At 46.6% G+C, this 25322-nt stretch overlaps 1 protein-coding gene across 3 annotated transcripts in view; it reads right to left on the bottom strand.

Annotated features, from left to right (window-relative positions):
• LOC119971165 (1-phosphatidylinositol 4,5-bisphosphate phosphodiesterase beta-1) overlaps positions 1-25322 on the bottom strand; it is a 983652-nt gene that overhangs the window by 76127 nt on the left and 882203 nt on the right. For all 3 annotated transcript variants that reach the window (XM_038806377.1, XM_038806362.1, XM_038806370.1), the window contains 2 exons: positions 20277-20334; positions 5973-6059 (listed from right to left, as the gene is read on the bottom strand). In XM_038806377.1, coding sequence (XP_038662305.1) covers positions 5973-6059; positions 20277-20334 — 145 coding nt within the window. The remainder of the gene's footprint in view (positions 1-5972; positions 6060-20276; positions 20335-25322) is intronic.

Below are 25322 nucleotides of genomic sequence, written 5' to 3'. Positions count from 1 at the left end.
CTACCATTGCTGCCGAGGTCGTGGGCTTCATTTCATCTATGTCAAACCATTTGGACTAAGCAGCTATGAAGTCCATGAATTGGCCTGTAGTCAGTTGGTTCATAGTCAACCTGGCCAAGGATGCATTAAGGCTGCAAGGGGCACGTTTTGCAGCATTTGACACTGGTCACATTTATTGACCAGGTTCTGTATGTTGATATCCATCACCAGCCATCACACCTAACTGAGTATGGGCATTTTCTTCCTTGTCATCCCAGATGGGCACAGTGTAGCTCTTGCAATAACAGCTGTCTTGTGGGAGTGGGAATGACCACCCTTGCTCTCCATAATAATCCGCCGTCTTCACAACTTGCCTTTTCTGATCTGAAAGCGTGGTACCTGCTCAGGCCTGTTATCATGTTGCCAGCTATGGAGGACTAGGTGTTTGACTAGATATAATATGGAATAATTTTGGGTGCAAAATCTGACCTGCCGCACTGACACTGGCAATGTATTGAGAAAGTTTAACGCAAGAACGATTTTCTGTGCTACTGGTGGAGGTTTGTTTACTTTCAGGTAGGGGAAGGGGGCTTAAAGCATCCGCATTTGAAATGTGTGTGTCTAGCCTATGTTAAAATATATAAATCATAGGCTGACAGCACTAGAGCCTAGCGTTGGAGTCTCGCTGAAGCAATGGTGGGAACGGCCTTAGGCTCCTTAAATAAGCCCAACAGGGGTTTGTAGTCGGTGACAACTATGAGATGTAATCCATAGACGTATTGATGGAACTTTTCACTCCGAAGATTATGGCTAGTCCTTCTTTTACGATTTGCAAGTAAGCTTGCTCAGCATCAGTCAGATTCCACGAGGTATAGGCAATAGGCCTTCCTGCACCATCTTCCATCTTGTGTGCTAAACCACTCCGATTCTGGAAGGGGATGCATCGCAGATAAGAATGATCTATTTTGAGGGGTCAAAATTAACCAAGAGACTGGGTGACTGCAAAGCTGTTGTGACCTGTACAAAGGGTTCTTTCTGATGCTCTCTCCATTACCACCTCTGGTGCCTTCTTGGGTAGTGTGTGCAGGTGCTAATATTGTAGAAAGCTTCAGAGTAAATCTGCCATAATACTCCAACATTCCTAAAAGGGATTTCAATTCTTACGTATTTTTGGGGGCTTAAATGCTTTTATCTTCTCCTATATGGGGTGCAGCCCTTTGACATCTCCCAAAATTCTAAATACGTCACTTTATGAAGTTTGAATGTACATTTTTCACTTTTCAACCTTACTCCAGCCTTCTTAAATCATTTTAAAACGTCTCCAAGATTTGCGAGGTTCTCTCCTTCGGATACTTCTGTATTCAGTACATCATCTAGGTAGACAATAACCTTGGATGGGTCCTGCAGTAAACTTTCCATTGTGTATTGGCAAACCCCACATGCCGATGAGACTTCGAAAGGTAGCCGAGTATACAGGTATAAGCCTTTGCTGGTATTTATGGTAACAAATTCTCTAGAAGCCTTGTCTAATTCTAATTGCTGAACCCTGCATATCCTAATGGTTCCATCTGACTTAACCACTGGTACGATGGGAGCTACCCACTCTGAAAACTGTACAGGCTGGATGATGCCGAATACTTCCAATTACTTGAGATCAGACTTCACCTTCCCATACAAGACATGATGGACGGGTTGGTGTCTGTAAAACATGGGCGTGGCCTCAGGATTCACGTAAATCCTTCAGGCTCTGCATCTTGCCTACCTCGTCTTGGAAACACTCCTGGTATTTTTTAAGGCATCATGAAAAGCTCCTTAATTAATGTTGAAGATTTCTAGCCAATTTAATCTAATTTGGCAAAGCCAATCTCGGCCATCAGACTTGACCCTTGGCCCACCCCCCACTGCTATTCGAGGCAGTTGTGCTGACTGGTGCCGGTAGCTCACAGGCATTCCAGTTGTCTCAGGATCATTGAAGGTTCCCCGGTATACATGGCTAGCTTGGCCGTGATGCTTCTTAACTTCAGGGGCTCGACCCCACCTTGTAAATGACGATGCATTCGTTCACCTAGAACTGTAGCGGCTGCTCCCAAGTCCACCTCCATTCCAAGCGGCTGACCATTTACCATTAAAACAATTGTAATTGGGATGGTCTTGCCTACATTATTGTTTGTTAAACAGCATACTTTCATGGTTATTCGCAACACTGTGTACTGGAACCAGACATTTTTTTGTTAGCCTCGTGTAGGCTCTGCCTAGCCTTGTACTTCCCCTGAATGGGCCCCCTCCTATTGCAGGCATAATATATAACTTCCCTGAATTTACATCTCTGCTGGGGTAATCTCCCTTATACAGGTGGCTTTCTTCATAACTCCTGATGGGTGGAGAAAATTCCCTATATCTCTGCACTCACTTTTGCTCCAAGCCTCTTTTCTCATTACTTTCTGTGGCTTCATCTCTGGTGTCACGGCTGCCAACAGCTTCCCACCAAACCTGGTGAACCTCGCCTGCTGACATGCTCTGCAGATCCATTGCCCTATTCGGTAATTTCCATAGCCTTGGCGGTCTCCGACGCTTTCTTCAAGATAACCTCTGCCTTTGCTAAAATTTCATTTTGTATGGCCGTAGCGTGAACACCACAGACGAACCTATCTCTCACTATGTCATTGAGTACAGTGTCGAACCTGCAATGTTCAGCCATTTGTTTTTTAGGCACACCATGAATGCTGCTATCATCTCCCCTGGGGCTCATGTCGACGAATTAAATTTGTTTCATTGCATTATCACCGAGGACATTGGGTGATAATGTCCCTTGACTACTTCCACAAGCTCCAAAAGGTTTGGAGTCGGGGGTATCTGGAGAACTCATACTCCTAATCAGGTAATAGGTTAGGGGCCCCACAGGCTGTTAATAAGGTTCCCCGCTGCTTCGCTTTCCTCCAATTTCATTGGCCTTAATGAAATAGCGCAGGCATTTGACATATAGCACTCTCTGCACCGTGTAAGGATCAAATGGCTTAAGCTTCCAAGATAGTGCATTTTGACACCCCAAACTGCTGAACGAGTTTGCTTCAAAGAAAAGGCTTCCGCATGAGGTCTACTCTCTTGATTTCTGCAGCAGTAGGAAGGTATTCCGATTGGTTCTCGTCGCCAAATATATTATTTGAAAGATTGGTGACCATTAAGTAGATTAACAAATAAACGGCTTATTGAGGCAAATAACTATTTACTGAGAGTCAGATAAAGACTACTGTACTCCACACCTCCAAACTCCTAAGTAAAACCCGTTCTCAGCCCCAGAATCCACACCCTCTGATACGATTGGCCCTCTGAGAGCTACAATTAATAATGTTATAAACATTGCATGACATTTTTATTTCTAAAATGGTTCATTTCAACTCCTGGCTAGTATATTTGAGAGGCTCGGATGACATGTGCATCTGTGCAAAACAGGTGCACATGTAGCACCTCCACAATTGCAGCAAAGATTTTCCAAGTTTGATTAAAATTATTAAAGGCAGTATAATGACCAACTGTTAGCTTTATGTAATTATATCCATAAATTTAAAATATGTGCTGTAGGATTTATCCTCTGCATGTTATTTAGTTGAACAATTACTGTTGTAATCTAATAGCTAGCAAAATAACCAAATAAGCATGCAGACAATTAGCTTGTTAAAGAGAATAGATAAATAAATATCATGGATATCTCTGTTCAGGAGGAGGACATTAAGATATTGGGCTAGACTTTATAACGCCCCAGTGAAAAAGTTGGAGAAAGGTTCTGCCGACTTGGTCTACAGCCATTAGGCCATCAGCCTGTTAATTGTCTTGAGGAAGTGCCTTTGCGAGCTACCAGCCAATCAAATGACCGGCAGATCTCTGGTCCCAACAGTGCCGCCAGGAGCAGTATTCAATGCTGGGACTGCAGCCAGTCCTCAACAATAAGATCTCAAGGACCCAAATTAAAGGTAAGTGGGGCATGGGGAAATGGGGGAGGTACAATATCTGAGGAGTGGGAGGTCTCTGGTGTGCCCAGGGGGCCGGTAAAGAAGGTTACACTACCCCCCACCATTGCGCACTGCCAGCCAGTGTAGTGAAAGTTGTCAGGCTGGATGTTTGGCATGGGCCTCATCCCACCGATGCAGGGTTTTAACTGTCAAAGCCCAGTGGCAACGGGATGACTGCTTAGGGTGTCATAAATTGAGATCTTTCCCCACCGCTGGTAAAATTGTGGTGGGGGTAAGGGTGGGTGTGGAGGAGGTAGTCATGGTGCCCAAGGCATGGTGCCTAATTTTACAGCCTCTCCCACTGTTGACTAACATACCCCTGGGGAGGGAGTGGGGGAAGGGGGCTGTAAGAGCTGTAAGATCCAGCCCCAGGTGGGGAAACAGAAGGAGGAGTCGTATATCTTTTAAATAGTGGCCTCAGTTTGTGATTTAAGATTCTCTGACTTTATAAATGTTTTTAGGGAATCATAGAATCATAGAATTTACAGTGCAGAAGGAGGTAATTCAGCCCAGCGAGTCCACATTGGTCCTTTGTAAGAGCACCCTATTCAAGCCCACACCTCAGCCCTATCTCCCTAACCCAGTGACCCCACCGAACCTATTTGAAACTAAGGCGCAATTTATCATGGCCAATCCACCTAACCTGCACATCTTTGGACTGTGGGAGGAAACTGGAGCACCTGGAGGAAATCCACACAGACACAGAGAGAAAGTGCAAACTCCACACAGGCAGTCATCCAAGACCGGAATTGAACCCAGGACCCTGGAGATGTGAGGCAGTAGTGCTAACCACTGTGCCACCCTAAATGATCAGAGTGAAATTGCATTTTGGCCTATAGCGCATAATAGGTACAGCAAATTGGTAACGGATTAAATGAGGGACCTGAAGCATTTACTTCCTCAACTCATTATCAAACTGGCATAAAATGTATCCTCTTCACATTCTCAATGTTGACAGTTCTCAAAGTACGCACAGTACAATAGAACTCTTTTCCTTCAGGGGCACAAAGAGGCGAGCTTTCTGTGTCTACCTCTGTGTGATAACATCAGGAGTACATTCTGAAATGTATTTATTGTAAGAATGCTCATTGAACGTGTATTTTATAAATTCACTAATGGGAATAACCATAAAAATCTGCACAAATGCATTTACAACCTTGCTACGCAAAATGGTTAGATTAATTCACAAGAACACAAGAAATAGGAGTTGGAATACAACACTCGGCCCCATCTAGCCTGCTCCGCCAATCATTACGATCATGGCTGGTCTTGGCCTTCAATTCCATTTCCCGCCTGCTCCCTTAATTCTCTGAGTAACCAAAAATCGCTCTATTGCAGCCTTAGATATATTCACCGATGGAGCATCCAAAGCCCTCTGGGGTGGAGAATTCCAAAAGATTCGCAACCCTTTGAGTGAAGTAATTTCTCCTCATCTCAGTCCTAAATGATCGCCCCCCCTGATACTGGGACAGTGCCCCCCTGGTTCTAGATTCCCCGACCAGCGGAATCAACTCTCAGCGTCCACCCTACCAAACCCCTTCTGAATTTTGTCGGTTTCACTGAGATCACCTCTCACTCTTCTGAACTCCAGAGAATATAAACTCAATTTACCCAGTCTCTCATTGTCGGACAACCCCACTCATCTCAGGGACCAATCTAGTGAACCTTCGCTGTACAAACCTCTAATACAAATATGCATAAACTTCAGTGCTAATTATGGTAGATATTTTGACAAAACTAGTCCCCCAGAAAGAAAAAGGCCAAACAAAATAAACAGTTAGTCTGACTGACTGATCACAGTTGTATATATATATATATATAAAAACACTCCGATCTTATTGTATCAGATAGGACAAAGACTAACAAAAAAAAGCCTTAATACATCATTTATGCTGCATTCTTGGAGGCTTGTTTATGTGTTACTGGCAGCCAGATGTTTAAGCTCCTTGATTATGAATAATTTAATTATATTAATTGTAATTGTACCTTGGGTTTTTCATCCAGAATTTGCTGACGCACTTCTTTGTGTTTGTCCACCAGTTTCTCTTGTCTCTTGCACTGAGCATCTTCCAACTAGGGAAACAAGAAAGAAGTGTGAAATGCTATCGATGCAATGTGGGAAGAGCGATGGATTATTGCAAGTCGACGGTAATGTTTTATCGTCGATAATAAAGGTGCTTGACCAACTTTGTCATAAAAGCCACACCTGAGGCTCACAGGGGTCAAGATGCGCGAATGACCCGCATCATTTAGCTCTGAGATTGGGTCCTCCTGTCTTGGGTCTCGAGGCAAGGGACTTCGTTGTCAGACAATTGTGGACATATTCTGGTACCTAATTAACAATTGTGTATTAGTACTACTGCTAAACGGGTTACAGAGTAGGCTTGTAGCTCTCAGGCATGATTCCAACCTCTCCTCTCCCTCTCTCTCTCAAGAGAGGGTCTAACACGTGAGTGACTAGTATCAGTAGTACATCATCCGCTCATGTAAGCCTTGGTGAGGTGTGCTCTGTGTACTGCCTTGAGGTGTATCAGGCTTAGCCTGACACAGGAGGAGGATCTTGTGCAGCCTCTCGATCCAGAGTCCTCCCCCTAACTCCATGCCCATCTCCTCCCTCCATTTCCATCTGGTCTCATCCAGTGGGATCCTGACCTATTCCATGAGTCATATGTAGCTGTCAACACACTTGTCATCTTCTAACTAGTCCAGCCCTACCACTGTGTTCAGAAACGTGTGTCTGCGGGAATGTTTTTGTCTCCTTGCGAAGAATCTCATGCAGCTGCAGGTACCTGAGCTCGTTCCCTATCGGAAGTTGGAGCCTCTCTCTGAATTCCCCCAGGGTTGGCAGTCTATCGTCCACGTCCATGTCCTCTTTTTTTTAAAAATAAGATTTTATTTAGGTATTTAAAATTTTTTATAACCGTAACAAACAACGACATCAACATCGTAAAATAAACATTTCCCCCCCCCAGCCTATTCTGCACACACCTCAATCATACAACAACAATCCACCCCCCTCCCCCCCAGAATACTGCATCTGCTGACATTTTAATTTTCCCCGAGAAAGTCGACGAACGGCTGCCACCTCCGGGTGAACCCTAACATTGACCATTTTAAGGCAAACTTTATTTTCTCGAGACTGAGAAACCCAGCCATGTCACTAACCCAGGTCTCTACACTTGGGGGCTTTGAGTCCCTCCACATTAATAAGACCCGTCTCCGGGTTACCAGGGAGGCAAAGGCCAAGACGTCGGTCTCTTTCACCCCCTGAACTCCCGGCTCTTCCGACACTCCAAAGATCGCTACCTCCGGACTCGGCACCACTCATGTTTTTAGCACCGTGGACATTGCCTTAGCAAAACCCTGCCGAAACCCTCTAAGCTTCGGGCATGTCCAAAACATGTGGACATGATTTGCAGGGCTTCCCGCGCACCTCGCACACCTATGCTCAACCCTGAAGAACTTATTCATCCTAGCCGCTGTCATGTGTGCCGGTGATTACCTTAAATTGTATCAGACTAAGCCTGGCACATGATGAGGAGGTTTTAACTGTGCTTAGGGCATCCGCCCATAGACCCGCCTCTATCTCTCCTCCTAGATTGTCTTCCCACTTGCCCTTAAACTCCTCCACTGTGGTATCCTCCATCTCCAAAAGCTACTGGTAAATTTACGATACCCTCCCCTCTCCCACCCAGGGACTGGAAACTACTCCATCCTGTACCCCTGTGGCGGCAGCAGCGGAAAGGCCGGCGCTTGTTTTCTCAGGAATTCCCGCAACTGCAAATACCTAAACCCATTCCCTGCTGGCAATTTAAATTTATCCTCCAAAGCTTTCAAGCTGGGAAAGCTCCCGTCTATAAATAGATCCCCTATCCTTCTAATTCCTGCCTTCTGCCAGCTCTGGAACCCACCATCTAGCCTACCCGGTGCAAACCTGTGGTTATTATAAATTGGGGTCCAAATTGATGCTCCCTCCACTTTCTTATATCGCCTCCATTGCCCCCATATCCTCAGAGCCGCCACTACCACCGGACTTGTGGAGTATCGGGCTGGCGAGAGCAGCAGAGGTGCGGTTACCAGTGCTCCTAAACTGGTGTCTTTACAGGACGCCGCCTCCATCTGCTCCCATGCCGACCCCTCCCCCACTACTCACTTCCTAATCATGGCTATATTAGCCATCCAGTAGTAATTGCAGAAGTTCAGCAGCGTCAATCCACCCTCCCCCCGACTGCGCTCCAGCAACAATTTTTTCACTTTTGGGGTTTTACTCGCCCACACAAAGCCCAAATTTACCTTATTCACCCGCTTGAAAAAGGCCTTAGGGATGAAGATGGGGAGGCACTGAAAGGTAAACAGAAATCTGGGGAGGGCCGTCATTTTCACGGTCTGTACCCTCCCCGCCAGTGATAGCGGCAGCATGTCCCATCTCTTAAAGTCCCCTTCCATTTGTTCTACCAACCGGGTTAGGTTCAACTTGTGCAGTGCCTCCCATTCCCGGGCCACCTGGATTCCCAGATATCGAAAGCTCTTCCCTACCATTCTAAGCGGCAGTTCTCCCAGTCTCTTCTCTTGTCCTCTTGCCTGGATCGCAAACATTTCACTTTTCCCCATGTTCAATTTATACCCCGAAAAATTACCAAATTCCCCCAAGATTCGCATTACTTCCCCCATCCCCTCCAACGGGTCTGAAATATACAAGAGCAGGTCTCTGCGTCGAGCGAGACCCGGTGCTCCACCCCCCCGAACCAGCCCTATCCAGTTCCTAGAGGCTCTTAACGCCATGGCCAATGGCTTTAATGCCAGAGCAAACAGTAACGGCGAGAGGGGGCACCCTTGCCTCGTCCCTCGGTGTAATTTAAAATACCCCAATCTCGGGTCCTCACGCGCCGGCTTGGTCCGGGCCAGGAAAGCACTCGCACTGAGACTCTGCTTTGAAAAGTTAACCGAACAGCTCGCAAGGTTAAACTGCATTAGAGGAGAAAGATGGCGCGCTCGAGAGAAAAGCTGTGGAAGAACTTTTTACAGAGGCAAAACGGGGAAAAGCCAGGGCTGAAGCTCTGGGACCCATGGGCTGGATGAAGTGTCCTCTGCCAGGAGCCAACAAACGGTTTCTTATCAATACCCTTGAGAATGCTATACCATCTCAAAGACAAACTTATGACCGTAGACAAAGAGAAGAGGCTGAGGATTTAGATCTAACAGAAAAACACCGGAAAAAGAAAAATAATCACAAAAACAGCTTTCAACCCTATAAACAAGGATCAAAAGGTAGGGTGAAAGCTAACCGGTCTCCTTCTCCACGGAAAAATGACTCAAAGAGAACTACTAAAAAAATATAAGGGCACAAATGATTATTGAAAATCTTTTGCATCAACAGAGCACCAACAGTGATTAAACTATAAAAACAAGCTCAAGTTAGAACAGAGAATAATTTCTAGCTTTAATAAATTTCAGACATTGATCTAGAACAGGAACAACTGACAAATATATTCTTCACAGGCAGTTTTCTAGCACACCAACCAGATTAACCAGATAACATTTCATGCAAACATTACACTTGTGACTATAATTTTCAGTGTCATATGAAGAACTGTCAAGTGAATACAGTATTTGATGTACAAATCATAGTGTTCAGTTGATCCTCTACCTTCAATAGTGGAAAATAGAAGCAGGAAATTTAAAAATGAATGCAGAAGTATTCTGTATGTAAAGACAATTCTTAACATACTACAAAAATGGTGCAGTGGTCATTCAGAAAACAGAATTATTTTTGTAGTATCATTATGGAGTTTGTATATATACTTTGCAACTTTTTTATTGTTTTAAAAGACTTTAAGTAGAAGAAACTTCCTGGTGAACATCCTGTCGGGTTTTATGATATGCTAACCGGCCCACTATTTGTATCCCATTCATTTTGATGGACAGGGAAATTATGAGCTAGTTAGAGCAGAAGTGGAAAATCTAACCATTGACTACTTTTCAATTACTGGTAATGGGTTGTACTTTGCTGCAAAACTCTGTATGAACATAACTTTTGCCAGGCTGGTAAGGTTCAGCATATTGGTTCTGTTTACACTAAAACTTCATTACATATTTATCAATAAATAATTTCTTCAAAAAAAAAAATAACCTCAGCCGGTTTGTAAGCATGCTCGCTACTGGTGCCTGATAGAGCAACCGTACCCAGTCAATAAAGCCCTCACCAAACCCAAACCTTTCCAACGCTTCCCACAGGTAATTCCACTCCACCCAATCAAAAGCCTTCTCCGCTACCACCACCTCCGCCTCCTCTCCTTCTGAGGGCACCATAATAACATTTAGAAGCCTTTGAACATTGGCCTTGAGTTGCCTGCCCTTAACAAATCCCGTCTGGTCTTCCCCGATCACCCCAGCGACACAGTCCTCTATCCTTGTGGCCAGTATCTTTGCCAGCAGTTTGGCATCCACATTCAGTAGAGAAATCTGCCTATATGACTCGCATTGCTCCGGATCCTTCTCCTGTTTCAGGATCAATGAAATCGAGGCCTGCAACATTGTTGGGGGGGGGGGGGGGGGGGGGGGGGGGGGGGGAGGACTGCCTTCTCTCTTGCTTCGTTAAATGTCCTCACCAGCAGTAGGCTCAATATCTCTGAAATATTCTTATAGAATTCCACCGGGTAGTGGCTTCGTCCACTAGCAACCCCACATCCAGTCTCCACAGCAGGCGTTGCTCACTCTCCATGTTAACCAGTAGATCCACCCAGTGTGGGGCATGGTCAGACACTGCAATTGCCAAGTACTCAGTATCTACCACCTTCGGTATTAGCGCCCTGCTCAGAATAAAAAAGTCGATGCGAGAGAATACCTTGTGATCATGTGAAAAAAGGAAAACTCCTTCGTCCTCGGACGTGCAAACCTCCATGGGTCTACTGCCCCCATCTGTTCCATAAACCCCTTCAATTCCTTTGCCGCGGCCGGCCTCCTCCTTGTCCTGGATTTTGACCGGTCCAATTCCGGATCAATGACTGTGTTGAAGTCCCCTCCCATGATCAGGTCATGTGACTCTAAGTCTGGGATCTTGCCTAATACCCGCCTCATAAATTCCACGTCGTCCCAATTCGGAGCATATATGTTCACAAGTACCACTCTAACCCCCTCCAGCTTCCCACTCACCATTACAGGGGCTGGTTTAGCACACTGGGCTAAATAGCTGGCTTCTAAAGCAGACCAAGGCAGGCCGGCAGCACGGTTCAATTTCCGTACCAGCCTCCCCGAACAGGCGCCGGAATGTGGTGACTAGGGGCTTTTCACTGTAACTTCATTGAAGCCTACTTGTGACAATAAGCGATTTTCATTTTTCATTTCATTTCATGTACCTACCGCCCTTGTCTGACACGATTCTCCCTGCCTCGAATGCCACTTGTTTGCTGAGCAAGATCGCTACGCCCCTGGTCTTTGAGTCCAGTCCTGAGTGGAACACTTGGCTAACCCACCCCTTCCTCAATCTCATCTGGTCTGTAACCTTTAGGTGTGTCTCTTGTAGCATTGCCACGCCCGCCTTCAGTTCCCTCAAATGTGCGAACATGCGAGCCCTCTTGACCGGCCTATTCAGTCCTCTCACGCTCCATGTGATCAGCCTGGATGGGGGACCTCCAACGCCCCCCTGCCAATTAGCCATCACCCTTCTTAGGCCAGCCTCGAGCTCGCGCCCTCTGCTTCCTCGAGTCCCCACTCGGGCTGTCACAGTTCCCGACCTCCCATTTGTCCCCTTGTAACAGTTCCTCCCCTGTCAGCAAAGCAGCTTCATTTCTTTAATAAAGGTCCATACTTCGTCTGGCGTTTCAAAGTAGTAGTCCCGTTCTTCGTGTGTAACCCACAGACGGGCTGGGTACAGCATCCTGAACTTCACCCCCTTCTTAAACAGGGTCGTTTTTGCCCGATTGAACCCAGTTGAAAAATTGAAATGAAAATGAAAATGAAAACTGAAAATCGCTTATTGTCACGAGTAGGCTTCAATGAAGTTACTGTGAAAAGCCCCTAGTCGCCACATTCTGGCGCCTGTTCAGGGAGGCTGGTACGGGAATTGAACCGTGCTGCTGGCCTGCCTTGGTCTGCTTTAAAAGCCAGCGATTTAGCCCAGTGTGCTAAACCAGCCCCATTGTTCGCCAGTTGGCCAAATCTGCTCCCAGGTCCTGATAGATGTGCAACTCACAGTTCTCCCACTTGCTTCTCTGTTCTTTCTTGGCCCACCGCAAAACGTGTTCCTTGTCCATGAAACGGTGAAAACGCCATGGCCCTTGGCAGCACGTTCGCTCTGGGCTTCCTCGAGGGCTCTGTGCGCTTTGTCCAATTCCAGGGGCCGAGGGAATGCCCCAGTCCCCATCAACTTCTCCAACATGTCCGTCACATAGGCCCTCGCATCCGATCCCTCACTGCCTTCAGGGAGGCTCACAATTCTGAGATTCTGCCTCCTGGACCTATTCTCCAGGTCCTCCAGCTTCTCCTGCATTCTTTTCTGGTGGTGGTTCATCATCCCCACCTTGCTTTCCAGCACGGTTATATACTCCTCGTGCTCGGACACCTTTTTCTCCACCTCCTGGATTGCTCTCCCGTGGGATTCCTGATTTTGAACCACTTGATCAACCGAAGCCTTAATCGGGTCCAGTGTGTCCTTCTTCAGCTTGGCGAAGCAATCTTCAAAAAAACTCCACCAGCTGCCCCGTCGACCACTGTGCCGTCTCCTCGCGGCCCTTGCTGTTCGCCATGCTTTCCCACGTTGCCAGCTCTGCTTGCGTCTCCCTTATAGGACTTTGCCTTCTCACACGGCCACTTCTGGTCCAATTCTCCATACACCGGTGGGGGATTTCTCCTTACTGTCTGACTCTTCACCGATTTATTGCATAAAATCCGAAAAAAACAGGGAAAGAGGTCCAAAAGTTCGTTACAGGAGGGAACTATCAAATGTGCGACCTACTCCTCCATGGCCACCACCAGAAGTCCACGTCCATGTCCTCTACTGATAGCATCTCTCTGTCTTCCCACCATGTCCCAAATGTCGCATCTATCCTCACCAGTGAGAACCTGTGGTTGTTGCAAATGGGCGGCCTCAATGGATATCTTGCCAAGTTTGAAGTGGCGCCTGAACTAGTTCCATGTCCTTAGGGTGGCTACTAGCCCTGGGCTCCTGGATTGTGTGGTGTGTGTTGGGCGGGGGAGGGGGGGGGTGGAGTGGTGCGATGGCCAGCGCTCGGAGAGACGGCGGGCCTCTAGCCCGCCTCCGGTTCCCTTAGCCACCCCCTCAGCCACTTTATGTCTGCCGCCCAGTGGTAGAAGGAGGTTCAGTAGGGCCAAGCCTCCCATACGTTCCCCCCCTCTTTAAGATGGTCTTCCTTATCTTAGGAACTTTCCAACCCCCCCACCCCAGACAAAGGCCATGATTAACTTATTGATCCTGGGGAAGAAGGGTTTGGGGATGGCGATCAGGAGTGATCTGAATACGAAGAGGAACCGAGGCAGCACGTTCATTTTGACTGTCTGTACCCTTCTCGCCAGCGAAAGAGGAAGTGAGTCCCAGCCTCCCCAGACAGGCGACGGAATGTGGAGACTAGGGACTATTCACAGTAGCTTCATTGAAGCCTACTCGTGACAATAAGCGATTTTCATTTCATTTCATTTTAATTTCATCTTTGCAGTTCCCCTTCACCTCCTCCACAAGGCTGGAGAGATTTTGTTGGTGGAGCCTCTTCCAGGTGTGGGCCACTTGGATCCGCAGGTATCTGAACTTGGGTGTGTGTCATTTTAACCGGTAGTTCCTCCAGCTCCCCTCCTCCCTCTGAAGGGATCACTGGGAGGATTTGTCTCGTTCCCAGGTTGAGAAGGCGTCAAACTCCCTAAGAAGTTCAGTTATCTTTCCCATGCTGGCTAGGGGATTCAACATGTAGAGGAGCAGGTCATCTGCATAGAGTGGGACTCGATGCTCTCTGCCCCCTCTCCGAATCCCGTTCTAATGGCGGTAGCCAGCGTTTCGATTGCCAGTGAGAAAAGGAGCGGGGATAGCGAGTACCCCTGCCTTCTTCCCCTTTGCAGCTGCAAGTATTTGGAGCTGGTGGCGTTCATCCGCACGTTTGCCATAGGACCACTGTACAGGCGCATCACTCCGAACCAAAACTGTTCAAGCACCTCCATGAGGTACCTCCATTCTACTCGATCGAGGGCTTTCTCAGCGTCCAGGAAAACGATCACCACTGGTGTCCTCTCTCTAGATGGGGGTCATTATTATATTCAGTAGGCGTCTGTTGTTCGCTGTTGGTTTTCTGCCTTTGACAAACATGGCCTGATCTTCTGCGATCACCTTTGGCAGGCAACTCTCCAGGCGCCTCGCCAGTGCTTTCGCGAGGACTTTTGCATCAGTGTTGAAGAGAGAGATGGGTCTGCATGACCCACACTCTGTTGGGTCTTTGTCCTTTTTGGGGATCAATGAGATCGAAGCCTGGGCCAGTGTGGGCGGTCGGGCCCCCTTCGACAGTGAGCTGTTGAACATCTCCCGCAGCTGCAGGTCCAACGCTGCATGAGGATTTTTTTGAAAAGTCTACCATGAATCTATCTGGTCCTGGCGCTTTCCCTGACTGCATGGAATTGATGCATTCCATGATTTCGCCCAGCCCTGGCTGTGCTTCCAGCTCTTGTTTCCTGTCCTCATCTACCACCGGTATATCCAATCTGTCAAGGAAGTATTCCATCCCCGAGTCACACTCCGGGAGTCGGAGGTGTATAACCCTCAGTAAAAGTTTGTAAATGCCTTGTTAACCTCGGTGGGATGCTACCATCCCACCATTTCTGTACTTAACTTGTGCTATCTCTTTCACGGCTACCTGTTTTTGAAAAATAGTTTTCATTCACACGCCATGGGCAGAATTCTCCGCTCCTGTGCGGCATAGGGAGTTTCACGACGGCCTCGGAGGCCGCTCCTCACACCCTATTCACCCCCCCCCCCCCCCCCAGGGGGTAGGAGCGGTGCTCCGTAAATCTCGGCCGCCAGGCCTTGACGCTTGCGTCAAGGCGGTGCGCCGAGAATGACGGCGACGGAGGCGCCTAAATGACATCAGCCGCGCAAGCACAGGTTGGCTGGCTCCAACCCGCGCATGCGCGGTTGCCATCTTCCCCTACGCTGCCCCGCAAGACGGGGCGGCGGAGGGGAAAGAGTGCGTCTCTTGGAGACGCCGGCCCGATGATCGGTGGGCACCGATCGCGGGCCAGTCCTCTCCCGAGCACGGCCGTGGCGCTCACTCCCCTCTCCGCCCCCCACAAGCCACAAAAGAACCTTTGGCGCCATGTGCACGACGGCAGCGACCAGGTGTGGTTACCGCCGGCGTGAACAGGTCGGGAACTTCAGGCCGTTCGGCCCATCCGGGCCGGAGAATCGGCGGTCGCCGTGAAAAACGGCGAGCGGCTATTCTCCAAGCGGGGGGTGGGAGAATCGCGGGGGGTGCCAGGGCGGCGTGTCGTGAGTCGCCCGGCCCTCCCTCGATTCTCCCACCCGGCGTCGGGAGCGGAGAATCGGGTCCCATGTTTTTATCCATTCCATTTCAAACTGCCCATGTTATTGAACAATGTGGAAACTGTGGCTAACATCTCTGGTAAACGTGAACATTTCTACTCATCCCCTCTAAACTATCTGTAAAAATCACCGGAAAATGAAACATTGTTAAGAGGCATTTCATTCTCTTAAAATGTAAACAGTCGGAGTGAAAAATAGTCTCCTCTTCTGTTTACATCATTGAAACTTATCCAACCTTGTAAAGAAGCCACATCAGAGTGATGCATCTTCACCCAAAATAAATAGTCTACATTCTTCCTTTTTGCTTTTCAGACTTGAAACAGATGGTTTCAATTTAAACACTGGAATATTGGGAATGAAAGATCCCGTCAACAGATGCAGATTCCTGCTTAAAAAATCCTATTTTTAAGATATTCATGCCCATTGAGGTTAATGCCATTTCATTCCATCAAATCCGCATCGGCCCGAGTTTTTATTTGTCTATTTGGACGTGAATTCCATTCCTGTAGCACCACCGGAGAGAGAGGTGCTTGGGTGGCCCAGGGTCGTTTCGCTGCATGGCCACATACAGCTGGTGTGACCGGCGTGATTTGACCTCTTGAAAAAGCCAGTTTGCATCGGGAAGGTGGTGAAGGTGGTGAAGAGGAGTTGCCCAAACATCTAAACTGGCCGATCCTACGTCAGAATACCAGCAGTTGCAGGTCAAGACATGGAGTGTCACTCTCCACAAAAGTGGGATGAGACTATGATGGAATGGTAATGTGGCTGGATGAATATTTCTGGGGCCCAGGGTCACATTCTGGTGACGTGGATTCAAAACCCACCACGGCAGCTGGTGGAATTTAAATTCAATTAATGAAACTGGAATTATAAAACTAGCCTCTGTCATGGTGACCATGACAACTATCATCAATTGTTGTAAAAACCCATCTGGTTCATCAATGTCTCTTTAGGGAAGGAAATCTGACGTCCTTAACTGGCCTGGCCTACATGTGACTCCAGACCCCCAGCAATGTGGCTGACCCCAACTGCCCTTTGAAATGGCCTTGCAAATCACTCAGCTTAAGGGCAATTAGGGCTGGGAGAATAAAGAAGGCCCCTTTAGCAGCCTTACTTAAAGGGCCGGCACCTAGCTTGCAGGTTAGGTCATCTTGAATGGACTAAATCTCCTGCCAACACAGTGGGGCAGGAAGCTGGTGTCGCTGACATCATCATTGTGCCCCTGGAACATGAAGTCGGCACATTTTCCACACATAGCCTCATGCCCTGTGCTGCTGATGTCATCACTGTGCGCCCGCTCAGCACCCAATCTCTCACTCCACATGCCGCCCAAATTGCCACCCCATTCTGAACCTCTGGCTGCTTAGCTCGCTGGCCTGCTTGCTGTCTGTGGACAGTGAGAGAACAGCACGGTGAACGTGAAGGAGGCAATGAGGGGGCGGGAGTGGGGCATCCAGTGAGGGAGCAAGCAGAGCACTGAGCAAATGGCAATTGCGGGCCCCAGATTCTGAGCGGGTGTTTTTGGAGCTCGATACTCTGTGAAAGCTACAATCCTTAACCACGGTGGGAAAACACATTTTATTGAATCTGAACGTGTTTAAATATCTTTACATTGCTCAATACCTTGGCTGTTTCTATTCTGTGCTGCCAGCAGCTGTCAAAGGCACTGTGATTTCATGTCTGATGAATGCGCCTCCTGCAGTTGCAATGCCTGCAATCAAGAGTCTTTTTGGAAAACCTCTGCATTTTCAAAGGACGCCGAAATGTTTTCTGGCGGTGTTGTGGCGAGCTCCAAGGTTTGGAAATGTTTAAATGTCCCCACAAGGAGGGCAGAGGACCCACATGAAAGGCTGCATGGAGGGGGCAGAAACAACAGGGCCTCTGCAGCTGTGCTGATCCCAAATCTATACTGGCCTCCAGGGTATGGGCAGTGCCAGTGCCAGTGTCTGAGCGTGTGACTGCGAGTGGCAGATCAAGTGACGGAGGGGGGAGGGGGGGGGGGGGCTCTTTATCAGTGCTGTGCTGTTGCTCTCTCTCTCTCTCTCTTCTTCCTTAGGCTGCTGTGGCTGGTCAGGTGGTACTTCTTGAATGCCTGAAAGTGAGAAATCAGAGGGGGAAGGTTGGGGGGGGGGGTGAAGGAAGTGGCAAGAGTGGGTGGGCCCTGGAGGGGTGGTCGGGGTGTGAGGTCCATGGTCACATCGTCAGCAGTGGCATGTTATCACTGAGAATGAGCTGGAAGTATGTCACTGGGGTCAGGGTTCAAATTTGGCACAACATGGCTGTGCCAGGAAAGCTGTCTGCCTTTCCTTAAACAAAAGTATTTGCCAAACCTCTCGTTCAGTGGTTAACAAAGATACAACTCGATGGCTAAAAACAACTTTTGTTGTCCATTTAACAAGGCACAGATATCCAGGATGGATAATCTTATTGGGGAGTTCAGGCAACATTAGCATCCTGCATGAAGCTGGATTTGATAAACATACAAGAGATATCCAGACCTTTTACAAGATCTAGGCATCCAGTTCTCTTCTATCCTCCTCACTGAAGAACATCATTACCTTATGGACTTGGCTCCCTCTGCTGGACATATGGGCCATTACCTCATGTGTTAAAACATTAAAAACAGGACAAGAGCTCAGCTGGAATAGTTTATGAGTTTACGTTGAGAAGACTGCCTTATTTACTTTTATGCATCAGTTATCTTGTATTCTGTGGAGTTTACTTGTGTGACTTTACTTGATGTTTCTGCCCCTTTAATTTTCTCTATGCTTGCCAGCTTTTTGTACGTAGGGGAGGTTTGATGAGATTATCTACAAATTGCATTTAACAATTGAGATACAGTTACTGCAGGTTTATGAAGTGATAATCGACAGTTTCACATAGAGTCCCTACAGTTAATAGGGTGACTATTCAGCCCATCAGTTCTGCACTGACTCTCTGAGAGAGAACTCTACCTAGGCTCACTCTCCCATTCTATCCCCGTGACCCCATGCATTGATCATAGCCAATCCACCTAACCTACACATCTTTGGACTGTGGGAGGAAATTGGAGCACCCGGAGAAAACCCACTCAGACATGGAGAGGAAGTGCAAACTCCTTACAGTCGTCCAAGGCCGGAATTGAACCTGGATCCCTGGCGCTGTGAGGCAGCAGTGCTAACTACTGTGTTGCCTGTTGATGGCAAGCAAGTTATGTTATCCGTTTATATCAAACTGTATGTACTTTAAACCCCAAAGAAGCCTTAACTTAAAGGTTTTTCTCCTGAATGAGCCCCCCCCCAATCAAGCTAAGAAAAAGAAAACAAAGAGATTTGGCCCTTCCCCCGGTTGCTAAGGAGTTAATTAATTTTCCATTGTGTTTTACTTGATAATTAGGAGACCTAATAATGTCCTGACCATGGTTTCAGACAAGTACATGGAACATGTACATTAAAATAAACAAGAATAGTTTGGAGTTTGGTAAACCTTACTTCAAAATGAGCTGTTAAAATGAAACTGTGTAAATGAATTACCATTGTGTGAAAGATAAATAAATGCCTGCTGACGTTTTAGACAAATATCCTAATTTCTGCCACATAACAAACAACTGATGTTGGAGGTAAGAAATGTAACTGTATGTTTAGTATGCTTCATTCAAATTGGACTCCTATCTAGCTCTAGTTAGACACACAGTTCAAGGTATTCTGGCAAAGGAGGAGGTCACTTGGCTGTTGAGTCCATACCAGCTTCTTTTTCTGTTAGTCACCAACATTGTAAACTACGTGGGCTTGCGTAGTTTCAACCTGCATCTGAAAACAAAAATGTCTTATTCTCATACGTTTGTCCTCTTTCAGAAAATAAGTTCTCAGTGCCCTTTTCAAGGGGCTAGAAGTAGAGGGTACAGGGAGAGCACCAAAGAGAGTGACTTTTGTCCAACAATAAGGACAGGCACTGCTGCCCAAGGTGGATAAGTTTATATCTGCTTAAATGTACGGCCAGGGCATGACACAAGTCAAGTGGCCTCCAGCCAGAGCTCCAATCAAGCAAAGCCTTGCGAGGGTTCTGCAGACAGCATGGCACAGGAGTGGTTGATTTGACTAAAGACGATGCTGGTGCCAATGTGGCTGGTGGACAAGAGGCAAGGAAATTGAAAGCTGCTCTGGAGGTTAGAGTTGGGCGGTAGAAATTTTCTCAGGCATGAGAAATTCACACAAAAAACCTGCCCCATGATTGTGTACACTGTTCCAGTAGCTCAAGGGGGTGAAAATTAGATGGACTCCAGGTGTGTACGTTGAGGGGAATGGCTATAGAAAATGAGTGAACTGTTCTTTTGAGATTGGAGCCAGGGCCTACCGTTGATTATGGGGAACATTATCTTACATCTGGTTGTGGCATGTCTGACCTGACACTGTGTGGTAGTCACCACTGATGCATTATACTGTATATATGGGTTTTACGGTAAGGCCCCTGTACTACTCCGGGCCCCTGCTCCGCCCAGTAGGTGGAGTATAAATATGTGTGCTCTCCATACAGCAGCCATTTTGTCAGCTGCTGTGGAAGGCCACACATCTCTGTGTAATAAAGCCTCGATTACATTCTACTCTCGTCTTGTCATAATTGATAGTGCATTACACTGATGCCAGTGAGCTGAAAATAGAAAATCTCTCTGTTCTCCAGTTTCTCAACTTCCCTGACCAAGATCGGGGCATCAGGGATGGTAAATATTTGACAAAACCTCAGCGGACAGAAGCAGAATAAAAACATTTCCTACTCACCCTTTTAATTGACTGCACCACTTCATGTATGTAAGATCGGATAATTTCTGTCTTTTCCCTGTAATCAGACAGTGATTTTGTCAGGTTTTCAGATATTGAATTGATTTTACCGCATTTTACCAAACCGTTCCGTGCGGTCCGATTAATCTGCAATATAACACTGTGTGGAAAAATTCAGCTGATGCTTCAAAAACGTACATCCTCAATATCCTGGATGAGTCTTTTTATCTAAATGCCAGCCATCACAGAGTGGTCCATTTTAATTCAGCGATTTTAATTCAGCAGGTACAATTCACTCCCAGTGCTACATTTTCTGATTAATCTATGGCTTGTGTCCTCTGCATCCGCCTTCCTCTGAACAAAAAGTTAGCAAAGTGAACTTCCTTTATGTTAATATCTATCCTCCCAATGCATTTTCTCTCTGTCAAAGAAAAGGGGCACCTCTATACCTAATGTATCAATGTTATTCTGTGTAACTACTTCAATTCAAATTTACATTAAAAATGTTGAGTGAATATATCACCAAACACGAAGAGCAAATATGTCCATAGTCCCAATGATATTATGGGAACTGTGTGCAAGACACTGTGATTTACAGTAGCACGTGATTGAACGGAAGGATAAAGCAGCCTTGTTCAAGTAGCCATTGGTTTGGATTGTTGTCTTTTACTTATATTGTCTTCTAATTCAATGAGGTTTAATTTACTATATGAGTGATTCCACAACCAACGGATCAGATCTAAGCTCTGCAGTGTTGCCATCTCCAGCCGTGAAGGGTGGTGTACAATTAAACAATTCACTGGAGTAGGAGGCACCACAAATATCCCCATCCTTTATGATGGAGGAGCAGAACACATCACAAGGCTGAAGCATCCGCAACAATCATCAGCCAGAAGTGCCGAGCGGATGATCCATTTTGGTCTCCTCTGCAGGTCTCCAGTATCACAGATGCCAGTCTTCAGCCAATACGATTCACTCCACATGATGTCAAGGCCCAGCTGAAGGCACTGGATACTGTAAAGGCTATGAGCCTTGACAATGTTCCGCCAATAGTCTTGATTATTTAAGTTCCAGAACTTGTTGTACCCCTAGCCAAGCTGTTCCAGAACAGCTACAGTACTGGCATCCACCTGGCAATGTGGAAAATTGTCCAGGTGTGTCCTGCACATAAAAGGCAGGACAAATCCAACCTGGCTAAGTATTGCCCCATCAGTCTAATCTCAATCATCAGTAATGTTATGGAAGGGGTCAACAATGATGCAATCAAGTGGCATGTACTCAGCATTAACTTGCTCACTGATATTCAATTTGAATTTTGCCAGGGTTACTCATGACCTCAATACCGCCTTGGTTAAAACATGGAAAAAAGAGGTGAATGCCAGATGTGAGGTGAGAGTAACTTCTCTTGACATCAAGGCAGCATTTGACAGACTATGGCATCAAGGAGCTCTAGCTAAACTGGAATCAATGGGAATTGGGGGAAAATTCCCCGCTATCATATCTAACATAAAGGAAGATGGTTGTCATGATTGGAAGTCAATCATCTCAGTCCCAGGACATCACTACAGGAATTCATCAGGATAGCATACTAGACCAAATCATCTTCAGCTGCTTCATCAATGACCTTCCTTCCATCATAAGGACAGAAGCAAAGATGTTTGTTAATGATTACACAATGCTCAGCATTCTTGACTCCTCCAATACTGAAGCAGTCGATGTCCAAATGCAGCAAGACCTGGACAATATCCAGGCTTGGGCTGACAAGTGGCAAGTAACAGTCATGCCACACAAGTGTCAGGCAATGATCATCTCCAACAAGAGAGAATTTAACCATTGCCCCTTGACATTAAATGGCATTACCATTGCTGAATCCTCCACAATCAACATCTTGGTGGGTTACCATTGACCAGAAAATTAATTGGACTATCCATACAAATGCTGTGGCTGCAAGAGCAGATAAGAGATGGGGAATCCTGTGGTGGGTTCTCATCTCCTAATTTCCTAAAGTCTACAAGGCACAAGTCAGAAGTGTAATTGAATACTCTCCTTGTCTGAATGAGTGCAGCTCCAACAACACTTAAGAAGCTCAACACCATCCAGGACCAAGCTTCATTGGCACCCCATCGACAAACAGTCACTCCCTCCATCATCAATGCACAGTGGCAACCATGTGTACCATTTACAAGATGCATTGCAGGAACTCACCAAGGCTCCTTTGACAGCACCTTCCAAACCCATGACCACTACCATCTAGTAGGACAAGGACAGCAGTCCTATGAGACCACCACCACATAAAATTTCTCCTCCAACCCACTCACCATTCTGACTTGGAAATATATCGCTGTTCCTTCACTGTCACTGGGTCAAAATCTTGGAACTCCCTCCCTAACAGCACTGTGGGTGTACCTACACCACATAGACTGCAGCAGGTCAAGAAGGAAGCTCACCACCAGCTTCTCAAGGGCAATTAGGGATGGGCAATAAATAGGAAGTCCACATCCCTTGAATAAATCCAAAAAAACATTTCTCTTGAAATTACCTGTATACAGTTATGTATATCCAAGACTTCATGGTAGGTATATTGTGTTCTGGACATAGACTGTTCTGTCTCTTGGTCCTCCACCTCAGATGCCATGCTCAAATCATCATTAACATCAGTTTCAAAATAACATAGCCATTAACCTTTTACTCTGCAGCTATAATCGGGCCAAGCTAGTTGTTTAACAAATAGACTGGCCAAATCCAGGTAACTAGTCTCACAACTAAAATAGTTTCTCTCATGAACAATACACACAGCAAAGTTTGATTTAATGGTTTGCACTTGTGGATGAGTCGCCCAAAGAAGAAGCTGATTTTTTTTCAAACTAATTGATTGAAAATGAGAACAAGAACAAATGTTGCCGGGTTATGGATAGATTAAAGTGATAAAACGAACAAAACAACACTGGGCAGTAAATATTCCTTTGTGGGTAAAAGTCATGTCTTATTGGTCACAAATGACTAATACCACCAGAATTAGAATTTGCAAAAAGTCCTAGATTGAATTATAATAATAATAATCGCTTATTGTCACAAGTAGGCTTCAGTGAAAAGCCCGAGTCACCACATTCTGGCGCCTGTTCGGGGAGGCCGGTACGGGAATTGAACCCGCGCTGCTGCCTTGTTCTGCGTTACAAGCTAGCTATTTAGCCCACTGTGCTAACCAGCCCCTCATTAATTATATTTCATTAATCACAGATTCAGACCCAGGTCAGGCTACATCCTTACTGTCAAAAGGTAGTGCAAGTGAGAAAGTGTTGGGTAGGAAAAGTACGCACGACTGCAGCTTGTCAGATAGACTGACTAATGGGGAGGCCATATTGGATTTGGTGCTTGCCAACGAACCAGGCCAGGTGTCAGATGTCTCGGTGGGAGAGCATTTCAGTGTCAGTGACCACAACTCCTTGACCTTTACCATAGTCATGGAGAGGGATAGGAGCAGACAGTATGGGAAGGTATGTAATTGGGGGAGGGGAAATTATACTGCTATTAGACAGGAGCTGAGGAGTATAAATTGGGAATAGTTGTTATCGGGGAAATGCACAACAGTAATGTGGGGGTTGTTTAAGGAGCACTTGCTGTGAGTGCTGGATAGTTTTGTCCCACTGAGACAAGGAAGGAATGGTAAAGTTAAGGCGCCTTGGATGACAAGAGAAGTGGAGCTTCTTGTCAAGAGGAAGGAGGAAGCTTATGTAAGGTTGAGGATGCAAAGATCTGACTCGGCTCTAGAAAGTTACAAGGTAGCCAGGAAGGAACTCAAAAATGGACTGAGGAGAGCTAGAAGGGGCATGAAAAAGCCCTGGCGGGAAGGATTAAGGAAAATCCCAAGGCATTCTACACTGATGTGAGAAATAAGAGGATGATCAGGGTGAGAGTAGAGCTGATCAGGGTTAATGGAGGGAACTTGTGCCCAGAGTCTGAGGAGGTAGGGGGGCCCTAAATGAATATTTTGCTTCAGTGTTCACGAGCGAGAGGGACCTTGTTGCGCCTGAGGACAGAGTGAACAGGTTAGACTCATTCAGGTTGATATTAAGAAGGAGGATGTGCTGGAAATTTTGAAAAGCATCAGGATAGATAAGTCCCCTGGGCCAGATGGGATATACCCAAGGTCACTACGGGAAGTGAGGGAGGAGATTACTGCGCCGTTGGTAATGATCTTTGCGTCCTGACTCTCCACTGTGGTAGTACCGGATGATTGGAGGGAGGCGAATGTTGTTCCCCTGTTCAAGAAAGGGAATAGAGAAATCCCTGGGAATTACAGACCAGTCAGTCTTACGTCTGTGGTGAGCAAAATTCTGGAAAGGATTCTGAGAGATAGGATTTATGATTATTTAGATAAATATGGTTTGATTAAAGATTGTCAGCATGGCTTTGTGAGGGGCAGGTAATGCCTCGCAAGCCTCATTTAATTCTTTGAGGATGTGACGAGACACACTGATGAAGATCGAGCAGTGGATGTGGCGTATATGGATTTCAGTAAGGCATTTGATAAGGTTCCCCATGGTAGGCTCATTCAGAAAGTCAGGGGGCATGGGATACGGGGCATTTGGCTGTCTGGATACAGAATTGGCTGGCCGAAAGAAGACAGCGAGTGGTAGTGGATGGAAAGTATTCTGCCTGGAGGTTGGTGAAAGTGGTGTCACGCAGGGATCTGTTCTAGGACCTTTGCTCTTTGCGTTTTTTATAAATGACTTTGATGAGGAAATGGAAGGGTGGGTTAGTATGTTTGCCAATGACACGAAGGTTGGTGGAGTTGTAGATAGTGTCGAAGGCTGTTGCAGTTTACAACAGGACATTAACAGGATGCAGAATTTGGTTGAGAAGTGGCAGATGGAATGCAACCTAGATAAATGTGAAGTGCTTCATTTCGGAAAGTCGAATTAGAATGCTGAATACAGGCTCAAAGGCAGGATTCTTGGAAGTGTGGAGGAACAGAGGGATCTTGGGGTCCATGTACATAGATCCCTCAAAGTTGCCACCCAGGTTGATAGGTTTGTTAAGAAGGCG

The sequence above is a fragment of the Scyliorhinus canicula genome, chromosome 1 (genome assembly GCF_902713615.1).
Source record: "Scyliorhinus canicula chromosome 1, sScyCan1.1, whole genome shotgun sequence".
In the NCBI taxonomy this organism is placed as follows: domain Eukaryota; kingdom Metazoa; phylum Chordata; class Chondrichthyes; order Carcharhiniformes; family Scyliorhinidae; genus Scyliorhinus; species Scyliorhinus canicula.
The sequence above is the reverse complement of the archived record's forward strand: the minus strand, read 5'-3'. Positions and strand labels throughout refer to the sequence as shown.